Source organism: Bos taurus, chromosome 13, assembly GCF_002263795.3.
Source record: "Bos taurus isolate L1 Dominette 01449 registration number 42190680 breed Hereford chromosome 13, ARS-UCD2.0, whole genome shotgun sequence".
Taxonomy (NCBI): Eukaryota; Metazoa; Chordata; class Mammalia; order Artiodactyla; family Bovidae; genus Bos; species Bos taurus.
The window spans coordinates 31,373,923-31,388,514 of NC_037340.1; the positions used below are offsets into that span (position 1 = coordinate 31,373,923).

The window sequence follows — 14,592 nt, forward strand, 5'->3', positions numbered from 1 at the left end:
AATGAAACATATGTTTTAAAATTATAAAAGAGAAACTGACATTTTAAATCACATGTAGAATACCATATAGCACATTATGAAAAAACTGAGTTAGAAAATAAAAATATTTCATACTTTATCTTATTAGAAAAATATCCTGTTGTTATAACATCTGAGCACTTAGGAGTATCCTAAAGTAATACTAAATGTTTTTAATTAGCAGACTATAGAGTTTATGGCATCAAATGAAACACATTTGACATAAGAATACCAAACTGAAACAAAAATATAATTTAAAAAAACTCTTTTAACACACTCTCATAAAAAAGTTTAACTTAAAATTAGGCAGACACTAGAGCTTAAAAAGAATCTTAGAGCTACTGAGAATGTTCTCCCTGGCTGTTTATGAGCCATTCATATATAATTTAGTTTTTCTAATACATTATAAAGTAATTCCACAGAGACAATAAATAAATTGTTCTTAATGCATTACTTAAACCACTGCTATCCTTCCGAGTATGTAGGACACCTTCTGGAAGCCATCACTAAAACAACCAACTCACTGCTGGCAAATGCAGCTTGGAAGCCCATGCCAGTGCCTGAGCCATCGGAGACAAATCTGATCCACAGGATGTGCCCGACAGCGGATGAATAATTGAGGGGGAGGGCGTTTCCACAGTATCGTCCCACCAGGCGCCCCGTGGCGTTCCCTTCCCGGACCTCCACAAAATCTCTGCTGCAGTCCTGAGACTCCTCCAACTGGAAGGCTCTGATTGGACAAAAAAAAAATTAGGGGTTAAATTGATCAACTAAATTTGGGGATTCTCCTCAGTTACTTGCTGAGTTGACCTGTTCACTTGTCAAATTTTTTTCTTTAACTTCAATCAAGTGTCTTTTAGCTAACTCAAAACATTTTGCTCACTTAACAATGCAGATGAAAAATCTTACATAGAATATTAGCTAAGTGAATCCATCAATCTGTAAGATATGTATATTTTAATCAGGTTAAACTCACAATGGTTTAAGATGAAAAGATCTTAGAACAATTTGTCATACACACACACACACACACAGATTAAAAGAGAAAGTTAGATCAAAAAATACACAAAGGAAGAATCAATGTTTTCTGCACAAATGCAGAAAAGTGTTTGATAAAACTGAAGATCCATTCATCATAAAAACTCTAGAAAATTAAAAATAGAAGGAAATTTTCTCACTGGATGAGAGCTACCCACCAAATATCTACAGCAAATATACTTAGAGGTAGAAGTTTTTAAACATTTCTTTTAAATAAGAAATAACACAGGAAAGCCTGCTCTCATCACTTTGTTGCATGATATATTGAAGGGTTCTTCAGGGCAGTAAGTTGGGGAAAGGGAAAATGGCTGTAAGAACTGGAAGGCAAGTGCTGCCAATCAACATTTAAGAGCACTCATTTATTCATAAGTATCCACCAAGTGCCTTTTCTAGGCACTGAAGATAGAGAAGCACACAAGATGCAGAATTTTTGACATTCTAGAAAATAGAATGGCTGCTGGATAAGATAATAGGCAAAAATTAATACGGTTTCCTTAAACCAGCAAACAAAAATTTAGGAACTGTACCTAAGTCAACATTCACACAACAAATACTTGTCTCTCTATTATATTGGGACACTGGGACAAGATAATGAAGAAAATAATGTTCCTTCCTTTGGGAAACTTATATTCTAAAAGTAGATAATAAACAAAGAAATAGAAATACTATGAGGCAGTGATAAATTCTAGGAGGAAAAAGTGTAGTCATTAAGGAAGGTGATTTTAGTAAGGTGGTCAGGGTACATCCATAATTTTTAAACAGATGCCATTTTTAATAGCAATAAAAAATAAGATGCCTAGGAATAAATGTAACAAAATATCTATAAGACTTTCATAGAAAAAATATAAACTTTTAGTGAAGGATCTAAAAGGAGACTGAATAAATGGAGAGATACTCCAAATTTAATATGAAAAGTCTCTATATAAAGATTCTTCCAAAATCAATCTATAAATTTAGCACAATTTCAGCAAAATCAGTAAGCATTACTGCACTTATGTAAAGAATAAAACAGAAAGCAATATTATGTTGTGTGTATGGAGACAGGTGTATGGCATCACTGACTCAATGGACATGAGTTTGAGTAAACTCTGGAAGTTGGCGATGGACAGGGAGGCCTGGTGTCCTGCAGTCCATGGGGTCACAAAGAGTTGGACACAACTGAGTGACTGAACTGAACTGAACTGATATATATATACATAAAATATACATATAATAACAGTATATAAACTTGCATAGAGGTGATAAACATAAAATTGAAAACACCGTTTATCTCTGTGATGAGAAGGTATGGGAATATGGATGGGGAACTTTTGCTGCCCCGTAATATTTTATTCATGTAAAATTATTTTTTAAATAAAAAGGTAATTTAATGATTTTTTAAAAAGTAAATGAAGTGAGCGCACGCTCTTCTTTTTTCAGAAGTAATTAATTTTTGCTGAGAAGGACAAGATAAAGAGAAGAAGAAAGAATGGCTTAGCAAGATTAAAGAAACTGTTGGACTTCCCTGGTGGTCCAGTGGCTAAGACTCTGCACTCCTGATGTGGGACACTCAGGTTTGACCCCGGTCAGGGAATTAGATCCCACACGCCTCAACTAAGGGTTCGCATGCCAAAACTAAAACGATGCATGCCACACTGAGACCCAGTGCAGTCAAATAAAAATAAATTAATTTTTTAAAAAAGAAAGAAAAGAAACTGTTGGGAAGGGGGAAAGTGTCTCCAGAAGAGAAAACTTACTTCCCTGCTATGTATCTTTCAGGTACTGCTCAACATGAGCAGGATTTCCCATGACGCTGGTAAGCCAGCGCCCTTAGGGGGCTCTCTCTCAACTAACAGCTTAGGATGCTTCAGGAACAGCTGACTGGCCTGGAGTTACTGGGACCTCATGCCCCACTAGGGGATCAAATGTATCAGGCACACCTCTGAGGCTTCATTGTCAACCAGAGTACAGGAGCAAACTGGTCAGCTCCGCTCCACTAACAGCTTGCCAAGCCAGATACCAGCATTGGTAGGTCGCCAGCAGGACAGTGAGTCTGTACCTCTCAATAATCCCACAAGGTGGGTTATTACCGTGTAGATCACCTGAGTCTATATTTCAGGCTGTTTTCAAAGACTTCCCTGCTGGCTCAGTGGTAAAGAATTTGCGAGTCAATGCAGGAGACTCACGTTGGGAGGATCTACTCCACTATTCTTGTTTGGGAGAAGTAATGGACAGAGAAAGCTGGTGGGCTACAGTCCACGGGGTTGCAAAAGAATCAGACACAACTTAGCAACTAAACAAGTGACGTAACTGAGTAGCAGAAAAAAACAGGAAAGATCCACATCAGGCTAAATGAACCACACATTTGTCTTACCTCCACTGTCTTCCTTGACAGTTTAATGCTTCATGAGACAGTTTATATCTACAATCTATCTCAATCACCAACTGAGAGTTGAGTTGGTGATTGGACAGGGAAGCCTGGCCTGCTGCACTCCATGAGGTCGCAAAGAGTCAAACTCGACACGACTGAGAGATTGAACTGAACAATCAGTTTTGGAAACTAATTGTTCTGAATCTATCCTTAGGATGGTTGTCAAGTTTGGCTCTTAAATTCAGGCTCAGTTTTATTACCCATAATATTATCAACAATGTAAAATATGCTAAAATTGCATTCTGATTCTCATAAAAAACAAAAGATGATTATTTTTCTCTACAGGTGATTTACCAAAAACAGAAAATGTTTAGCCACTCAGTTATGTTTTTGAAAACCTCGTGGACTGTAACCCATTAGGCTCCTCTGTTCATGTAATTCTCCAGGCAAGAATACTGGCGTGGGTAGCCATTCTCTTCTCCAAGAGAATCTTCCCAACCCAGGGATTGAACCCGGGTCTCCTGCATTGACGGAAGATTCTTTATGGTCTGAGCCACCAGAGAAACCCAATTAACACAAAATTGCTCCTAAATCTTTTCTAGTCAAAATGTTGCATGTGGCTCAGCAGCATTAGCATCACCTCAGAGCTTGTTTGAAATGAAGCATCAGGTCCCACCAACCAACTGAATCAGAATATGAATTTTAATAAGATCCCAGATGATCAACATGCACATTAAAGTTTGACTCAAGGGTCCAGAAGATCACTAAGTGCTCGGTTTCTCTGTTTTTGTACCAGACTGGTGTAATCCAATGCTAAATGTCACAAAAGGCTTTTCATTAGAAACAATGGTAGGATATCTGATAGAATCAAATTTAACTTTTAAAAATGTTTTATTGTTCTTGGAAGTTTCTGTTTTAGGCCAGTTCAATTTATAAGCAAACCTATCTTCTTTCCAAAACTTTGGCTCAGATCTGCTAGTAAAAATATGATGTGGAACAAAAATAGTACGATCTCTGTTTCTCATTATCTCATTTCGATTTTTGAACCAAGATCAATCACATTGTAAAAGGACTCTGCCAGCATAAAATACACTTTCTGCTAATTCCTTTAAATATCTGTTTTATAAAAGAAATTCTTTGGGGGTTTTATTTTCCCCCTCCTTTTGTGTTACAGATTCAACCATAATTCCTCCAGTTCTTTTCCCTACTCAATTTCACCACAGTATCCACAATTCAAACCCCATGTTTTAGAACTTGACATATTCCATATGCTTCTCTCCCACCCCAGGGGAATGCCTCCAAGTGCCCATCTGGATATAGTTTAGACCAGGGCAGAAATAACTCGGAGGCCTTGCCATAAAGCCCTTCTCATTATCATCTGCATAAAGAGGAACATCTTGTATTCCACAAATTATACTTTAAAAATAAAACTGAAGCAAGGAAGACAAAATAATCAAAATTCACTTCTCATGGATGAGAAGAGAAAAAGATGAAGCATTAGATTTGTTTATACAATAATCAGGATTTAGTGTCTATTAAAGAATACAATGGATGAAATTGCTTTTTGTGTTTATATTCTGTCCTCTAGGAGAGCTCAGTGTTGTCCATTTAATTTTAATTTTGAACTGCCAAACAAGAGACTTTAGAAATGGCAGGGTGAGAGAATTAACATTCATTGAACATCAGGCATGCATCAGCCCTGTGCTGTACATTTAAAATTTAACATATCTAATCATAACTATGGCCCTGTATGGATAAGATTATCCCCAAAGATGAAATGAATCTCTCTAGGTTTTAAACAAATAGCTTCTTGACATTAATTTCTTAGTAACTTAACAAAAAATGGGATCTTGTCTGTCTTGAACATTCCCAGTACCTAGCTCAGTACCTGATAACTGCTGAACATCAGACTGTTTAAGAATGTGAATGTGGTAAGGACAAAGAGGAAAACAACAACAACAACAAAAAAAAAGCCCTTTAATTTAGCAATTATGAAGCCTAGTAATCTATGTGAAGGACTTTGGACTTACCATAAGAACGATGTTCACATTTTATTCATCATTGGCTATAAAGCATCTATTAAGAGAGTAAATTGTGCTTTATATATGAAGCATCTAACATATGTGTAACAAAAGCTTACCTGTATAAAGTAGGGGCTTAATAAATGTTGAATAAAAAATACATATGTATGTATATATGGCTGTATGTGTATATATATGTAATACATATGTATATATATATGTACTTATGTTTCTTCCCATACAAAACTTTGTGCTTTTTGTAAAGATAAAAGCAAACAAAACCTCTTTCCAATGTGACAACTTAAACTTGCATTGCCTTTCAGGTGCTCAGAGGGTGTCTTTGTTTTGACACAATGCCAGTTGGATCCTAAAGAGGCATTGACTGGTAGGCTAAAAGAAAGTAACTTGAGATATTTGAACATGGTCCAGAAATAGGACTTATCTTTCATTAAAAAAAAAATCCATTCTTGATGCACAGAATGGGATGCCTAGAAGAGGAGCAAGGTTTTTGGAATAAACAGAGCAGTGTCCTCAAAACCATCCTCTTCTCTCCACAGTAAGTCAGGTATTATATTCTTTTCAAAACAGAATTAGTAACATCAACCAAAGCCCAATAATCTGTGATACAGTAAAACAAAAACCTTTTAGTTTTAAAAACCAATGTCTTATTATCCAATATTTATTAAGTATCCGTTACCAGTGTGGCACTACCAGTGTCACAAGTATTTCTCTACTGATGGATTAAAAAGCCTCATTTCACATACCATGTCCTTTGCACTATCTACTTCTAGAAAATACATTATTGCTATTTAATTTAACCTAAGACTGCCCAGAATGTGGCAGGATCCTACTGTTGACTGTATGTCCATAGTCCATATTTAAAAGGGCTTACAGTTCAATGAGGAACATAAGAGTGATTTTTCATTAATTTCTGTCAAAATTAATAAAAAGAAACTTTAATTATAAAGAATGGAGAAACCAGAAGGAACTCTCACACCCCATGATGGTAGCTGAGCCCAACAGGAAGAAGAAAGAAGACTCCTCTCTCTCCTAGCATGGACTCAGCCAATAAAAGCCATGGATTCTGTTTACTGCCCTCCTGGCTTCCTTTTCTCTCTAAAAAAAGTATCATCCTCCTGCTGTTCAGGGACTTGCAGTAGATCACTACCGTTGTGCATCCTGAATTGCAGTTCTCTGCTGATCCTGGATAAGCCCGTCTTTGCTGGAGGAATATGTAACATTCTGTTTATTTCAGACCCACATTTTGGTGGTTCGGTAAGCAAACAGGTGTGGCACCCACAATTCAGCCCATTGTCATTCACTGTTTTTCCCACCAAATCTGGAGTCTGAAGATCCTTCTCCTGGATCTGAGCTCACATTCTCTTTGCTTTTGAAGCTCTCTAGGTTTTATTCAGAATCTATTTTAAAGCTTCATCTTTCTGGTCAATGCTTTGCTCTGTACACAAGTATTCACTTGGCACTTCTGTCTGATTTGAGATCAGACTGTTTCAATTGAAACAGACTAGCCTTTGAACCATTCCTTTCGGAACAGGGGACGGTTCACTGAAACTGTGCCTGTTTTTGTCCAGCCTTCAGCCTATTCCTTTGCAAAGGGCTAGTCTCTGGAAAGTGGCTAAAAAAGCCTTTGGCCAAGCTCCTCTAGGACCAAGCTATTTCCTTAGAATTGGCTGGTATTTTAGGCTTGTGAGCTATTTGAACTGAGCTGCTTATGCTGCAAAATGTTTGAAAATTGTTCTTTTACTCTACAGAAAAACCTCTGAGACATCAGAGCCCAGGTAACTAAGAATTGTGAGAGTACCTTCCAAACAGAGACTCAGGCAAATTTGATGTTTAAGAACTGAAGTCTTTCCTTATGCACATTTCTGACTAAATGGGCCAACCTGACCAAAGACAATTTAGGATCTCAATGATCATTATGATGAACTTTTGAAATTCCCAAAGTTGAATTCTTTTAGAAACAAAGAGGACTACAATAGCTCAAAATTTCCAGAAATGAGTGGAATGCTTACTCTGATTGGTATTTGGAAGCTTCCCAACATTATCAGGAGTCTAGAATGGCTTCTTTACAAAATAAGATTTTAAGGAAAACATGAGTAATGAGAGATAAAACGGCTCCCAGTGCCTCAGGCTCCTCTTCTTCAGCTTCTCTGTCTCAGGCTCTGCCCCTAACACCATCTGGTCTCTCTCTTTTGGCTCTTCATGGGTTAGATCCCATTTCCAAGGCCATCTTCCTCCTTCCTAGCTATACCGTCTCCTCCTTCTCTGTACTGCCAATTACCCTCATACCAATTCTCTTACCAAGCTTCCCTGTTGAAACTATTCTCATTCGCTTTTCCTCTGAACATGTAGGAATGTCTGTTTAAAATTAAGCCTTCTAAGAATCCAGAGGCTGAACTGTTAGTTTTTTGTATTCCCTGAACCAAAGCTGAATTGAGAGCTATAGTCAAAAGTTTTCCCAAAGTAACAGGATACTCACAGACTGCTGGAAAATTTTAATATAATTATTTAAACTTATCAACCTTACATCAGCTAGTCCTTATGCTGGGCAGTGAAGGCTAGGATCAGCACTGGATGAAAACTACTAACTGCGGGAAATCCTGCAAGGTTTCTAGAATTACAGCTGGGAGGCCAGCCTGCTATCATTATATGACCAGGCTCAGGCAATCCCCAGGAGGCTTCATCACATTGTTCCTGGGGTTTCTCCAAATCCTGCTGATTGGAACAAAATCCAGGCTCACACACAAAAATCTGATGAAACTGTTCATGATTATTACAATCAACTTCGTATCATTTTTAAGGAAAATTCTGATGTTCTTGTAGATGTTGATTTCACCCACGTAGCTTTTAACACTATGTTTATTAATGGGCTGAACTGGGACTTTTCCCTTCTAGTAACAAGGATCAGGATGGAATGGGAAACTGTCTATCCCAGATTTAGCTAATGTGGCAAACCAGCTCTCTCCAACTCCAAATGAGTCACCTCAGAGAAAGACTGCCAAAATTCTTAATCTTCAACCCCAGCAAAAGAAGGCTCCTAAGTGAAACCATATCCTATTAGTATCCGCTATTACTGCAGAGCCAGGACACTGGAAAAGTGATTGTTCCAAATCTAAGTGCTTCAGACATCTTCAGCCTGAAGCACTTCTAACTGGCCTCTGAGGAACTACAGGAATTCTTCCTAATCTTCCCTCTTAACTCATGTGGAGAAACATTTCTTTAGGAATGGATTTCTTCCAATCCTAACTGACCCCAGAGCCACACTCTCGGTGCTCAATTCCATTACTATTAAAAAAAAGCCCCTGCCTCAGAGAACAGAAACAGTTCACTAGTGGGGATCTAACGAGTCTCAGGAGGTTCCTGTCTCTGAACCAATTCCCTTTTGTTTAAGTCCTTTGAGAGATACATGTGCTTTTCCCTTAGTTCTTCTAGCACTACCCATTTGTCAGGTAAAGACATCTTAGAGAAGTGCCATGCTGGAATATTTTTGTCCAAGAAGGGGGAAATAATTCAAGATTCTGACAGGAGTCATCAAAGTAACCAACAAGGGAAATTAGATGACCCTTTGACATCTTCTATCTTCCATCTCTGATGGTTCTAGAGCTGATTCTGGAAATACTTACTATTTGTCTCTATTGAATCAGCTACCACCTTCCTTATGGGCAAAATCTCTAACTGATGTTGGCACAATTCACAACACACCTCCTATGAAGATTCAGGTAGACCCCTCAAAACCTCTTCCCTGAATTAATAAAAAGTCTTTAAATATAAAGATTCTTCAAGACACAAAAGCCCTCCTAGGAAACTACAAAGCTCAAGGTCTCATTATCCCTTGTACTATCCTTTGAAGCATTCCCAGTTCGCCAGTGACAAAAGCTAAAGGTCAGATTTATCTAGGACCTCCAGACAATCAACAACACTGTTATCCTGTTCCACCGTGTGGTCCCCAGCTCTCACAGGATACTGACATCAGTCCACCTGGAAGCAAATTCTTTACTGCAATTGATCCATGTAGTGCATTCTCTAGCATTCTGGTTGATGAAGCTAGTCAATACCTTTTTGCCTTTACTTGGTAAGAAGAACAATTCACCTGGACAGTAACACCTCAGGGTGTTACTCAGAGCCCTTGTTTCTCAGGAATCGTGAAGGCTGGTCTGGGTCATACAAAGTTCTCTAGAGGTTCAACTACTTAGCTGCAACACGTGGATGATTTGCTTCTTCATGCTGCATCTCAAGCCTCACAGGAAAACTGCATCCACTTGCTAAAGCTTTCAGCCTTAAAGGGACCTAAGATCACCAAAGGAAAACTGCAGTCTGCCCAAATCCAGCTTTGATATTTAGGGTATCTGCTATTAGGACAAGGGTTGTACCTGGGTCCAGACAGACTTTGTGGTGTCCTACATTCCCCAAACCCAAAACCAAGCATAACTATGAAGTTTTCTCTAGCTAGTTGATTATTGCTGAAACTGGATTCCAAATTTCTCTCTTATGGCTAAATCTCTGTATGTTTTACTCAACAATAACACCCTCAACCCAATTTTAAGAGGAAACGAGATAACATAACCTTCAAGGCCTTAAAGGCAATTTGAGGAACTCATCTGTCCTTGGGCATCCCAATGACTGGATTCTCTTTTCCCTTTTTATATGAAAAGCAAGAGAATGGAACACTGACACACAGGAAAATCCCATGCACGGAGGAGCCTGGTAGGCTGCAGTCCATGGGGTCATGAAGAGTCGGACACGACTGAGCGACTTCACTTTCACTTTTCACTTTCATGCATTGGAGGAGGAAATGGCAACCCAATCCAGTGTTCTTGCCTGGAGAATCCCAGGGATGGCAGGGCCTGGTAGGCTGCCGTCTATGGGGTCGCACAAAGTCGGACATGACTGAAGCGACTTAGCAGCAGCAGCAGCAGCAACATGGGCTTATACTTTAACCAAGGATAAAACTGCTAGTATTTATATTGATAGTAGCTCATATTGATAGTAGTTTTTGGAGTAGCTATTAATTTTGGAATACCATGGGAGCAATGTATCTTCCTTACTAAGCAATATGCCCTCCTTACTTCCAAGGGCAAAAAAGTTTTAAATGCCTCCCCTCAAGTTTAGGAATTACTGGATGTGATACTTTCCCTTGCCACTTTAGCTATTATTAAGGTTCTGGGACATTGTGAACCTGACTCTTTGTAAGCTAAGGAAAATTACCTTGACAATAGTTTTATAAGGAATGCTGCCCTTAAAGGAACCAATAGCAACCAAACTTCCGTCATGGTCCAAAGGGAAATTTAGAAAAACTGGCTAGAAAAGCCCAGAAATTGCTCTCAGAAAAGGGAAAACAAGATTGGAAATTCAATTATTGTTGGTTTGATAAAAAGAGAAAGCTCTGGTTCACATCAAATAAGAACTTATTGCTACCAGACACTCTAAAACTCCCACTCCCCACCTATATGCATGCATTAAACCATTGTTCTACTGACAAGATGATTGCCTTCATGAATCAATATTACAGAGGAAACATTAACAAGGTCGAGAAAAGTGCCTACCTCACTTGTCCCACGTGTCCAAAGTAGAACTGAGGGAAGCCTGTCTGTGCTGCTCCCAGACATTTTAAATTGCCTAATGGACCATTCAAGCTCTGGCAAATGGATTTTATACAATTTCTTCCTCTAATGGATATAAATATGTTTTAGTCATGGTCTATATGTTTCCACAGTGGACTGAGGCCTTCCTTTGCAGACAGGCTGCTCTCTCTTCTGTGGCAAAAGTCCTTTTGGAAAAGAGGATCCCTACCTGGGGAACTCCACTCAGACTTTTCACAGTGATTGAGGCAATCCATTCTACTGTCCAGGTACTCTGACAAGTCTGCTGTTTGACTAGTTTTACAGCACTTCCACTGTGCTTACCACCTTCAATCCTCCGATTTGATTGAACAACCAACAGCATCATTAAGACTTGGCCAAATTTACAGAAGCCCTCCAAACATCTTGGTCAAAAACATTGCTATCAGTCCTTCTAAATCTTGGATCCTCCCCTTTTGAAACTTATACTCTTATCTTTTGAGATAGCCCCAGAATTTCCAATGCACTTGGCTCTCACTTATTTTGACCCACAACTGATAAAAAGTGAGATATTCCAATACTGCAAGGGATTAATTGCTGGTAGTAAAAGTAACCATGTTTTAATAGCATAATCTTTCCATAGTATACCTTTGAGAAATGAAGACGTTAAGCATTACATCTTGAAACCTGTCAATTGGAAAAGACTCCTCCAGAAGAACTCACTTCATCCTCACTGGAAAGGCCCCTATTGGGTACCTCTAATCAACCCTGTGAAACCAAGCTCTCAGGAGTAGACTCTTGGATTCATATGGTTCACCTAAAGAAATCACTGAACCCTGATTGGACCTGCATATCAGCTGGTGACCTGAAGCAAAGATGTTCTGGAATTGAAGCAGGTGACATCTGATTAGACAGTTTCCCAAGATATCCAGACTAGGCCTTGTTAGACGTTTGTTGCCAAACCTCTGATGATGACCTATGGCTTCAGACAATCTCCAGTGTCTATGATCTTGATATCAAATGCACTTCAGATTAAAAGTACCTGAGCATTCTCCCTCCCACTCCTCCTAGTTATACAAATGTGACCTTGATAGATTTCCAGTGTGTGCACTTTCCCTCTGACAGGAGATACTATACCAGGAAAGGTCCTTCTTGACATGGACACACAGAAAACTGCTGAAACTAGAAACCCTGATTCTAGATCAGCAATGCTTTCAGAAAAATATTATGATCAAAAGGGGGAAATGTAAAAAGTTAATAAATAGAATCTCAATTAAATAGAGTCACATACCAAAAGGGGGCAGTCTCATGCCCTGCAAAAACAGAAGTGTCCAGCAGGAAGAAGAAAGACCTCTCTTTCTTCCTGAAGGGCTCAACCAATGAGAAGAATGTTTACTGTAGCCCTCTCAACTTCCTTTGCTTCTCTATAGAAGTGTTCTCCTTCTCTTTCTATACAGGGACTTGCACGTGGCTCACTATGGTTGCAGGCCTCAAACTGCAGTTCTCTGATGATTGCAAATAAACCCATCTTTGTTGGAAAACAATGTCCGACAAAAATAGGTATTTTTGCCAGGCCAATAGTTCCAAATACTTTCAAAATCCTTTTCTTGCTAAGAGTAAGAAGAAAAAGTGGATTGGGGATAGAGATAAGGTATATGAGTAAAGAAGGCTTAATTGAGACGGGGATTTCTGCTGGAAGAAAGAATGATAGTGATTCTCTGGAAGAGTCTAAATGTTTCTAAGTTTTTTTTAAAAAAGACAAAATTAATGTTATCTGAAGATGAGAATTCCAAAAATTAAAACATGCTAAGAGCTCAGGCATGCACTCTTGTTAATGTTAGGCAGGACTCTAAAACCATTCATAAGAGAAGTTTAATGCTATTTATAACCTAAACTATGACTAAAACAGAGGAAATATGCAAACAGACTTCCTTGAAGTTCCCACCATATTCTCTTAACAGTTGTTTGGACATATATGCTATTAGTTGTCCATCCTATTAGTAACAGTGCTTCCTTCCTGCAGATTCATTCTCACCGAAACAATACACTATGAAAAAAAAAGGATTTACATAAAAGACAGCTGGAGCTGGTTGCCAGGGGAACTGACGACGTTCCAGACACATTCCACATTAGCAGGATAAACTTCTGGGTAGCCAGGGCTGTTGAAGATGCCCTCAGCCATGTGGAATATTCCACCACAAGCTAGAAGAAAAGAGAAACAAAGTGAGTGGCAGAGTAAATGTCAAATACAAGACACCATAAGATAGAGAAAGAACACTAGAAGAGCTGTTAGGAGCATCAGAGGATGTACTCTTTTCATTTCATAATAAAAAAAAAATCCACGGCATATATAATAATAAGGAAAAGATTCTGTAACTTGAAAACTAAAAGCCACTGGGTATGGTGGATTAGAAGGAATCCCTGTAGTTTCTTTTCTAAAAGCCTTTTCTTCCTGTGAACTATAGCTCTATGTAATAAAAGACTCATTTTAATCCTCAGTATTTCTGACCAGGATGATTTTCACCCCTGGCCTAGAAAAGAAAGCAATATTTCAACATTTCCTTCTCAGGAGAGCACTGAAACCTGCACAGATCTCCCAGCATTCTAAGGCTTTTAACAGCTAATAATGAGGAAGCTGACAAGCAGAACTATCCTAGCTTACAGCCTCTTACTGGGTGCTCCTCTTTCCCCTTCTCCCCATGTGCCATGGTCCATCCTGCATCCCTGAAGACACCCAGCCCTGCCTGAGCACAGCTGTCAGGCCAAGGAGACTGAAGAATGGCAGCTGTCCACCGGTTAGAGACACCACTGGACCCTGTCCATCAGGGGCTCCCTCAACAAACATATCAAGAAGGAGAACAAGGATATGCTGACAAGCAAGTCACCCAAGATCATTCCAACCAATTCTCCCCACTTCCAGTGCTCACCCTGAGCAGCATTAGTCACAATAGTCAAGGTATGGGAACAAATGTCTGTTAATGGATAAGGAAGATGTGGTACAGAGTTCACAGCTGTTAGAATTTATAAGCATGTTAACCAAATTTGAAAGACAGTAAAATGAGTCACAGAGGAGATCTACAAAACTAGCTCAGAACACAAAATGTAAAGGAATCCCAAATAATAAATCAAGGATTTTCTACACATTCCTCTTAACCTAATAGCACCACTTGCTGACATTTCTTACCTGATGTGGATGCAGCATATGTGGCATGGAAACCACCAAAATTCACTGTAGAATCTGAGACGAACTTCAGCATCAGAGCATTGCTGAAGGAAGTGATAGGATGGGGCAAGGAGGGGCCACAGTATCGGCCTAAATAATGATGACATTGACAAGGAGAATGAATGATGATATGCCAACATGTATTCACTAAAATCACAAGAGACCAAACCAAACAGAAGAAACCACTACTAGAGAACCATTTAGGTCAGGGTCAGTGTTTGGGATGATGCCTGATGATTCAAAATAAACTGTGGACACATTTATAAACACGATAAAGACTGCGAGGGGAAGGTAAGAGAAACACAGATAACTTCCAAATGTAACTAATGTTAAACTCTCCAGGGCAGCAGGCACCTACACAAAGAA

At 38.9% G+C, this 14,592-nt stretch overlaps 1 protein-coding gene across 1 annotated transcript in view; it reads right to left on the reverse strand.

Moving 5' to 3' along the window:
* The window catches only part of CUBN (cubilin), a 259,194-nt gene that overhangs the window by 97,520 nt on the left and 147,082 nt on the right, over positions 1-14,592 (reverse strand). Inside the window, exons 35-37 of the mRNA NM_001192575.1 lie at positions 14,188-14,316; positions 13,073-13,205; positions 543-748 (exon numbers count right to left, since the gene is read on the reverse strand). Coding sequence (NP_001179504.1) covers positions 543-748; positions 13,073-13,205; positions 14,188-14,316 — 468 coding nt within the window. The remainder of the gene's footprint in view (positions 1-542; positions 749-13,072; positions 13,206-14,187; positions 14,317-14,592) is intronic.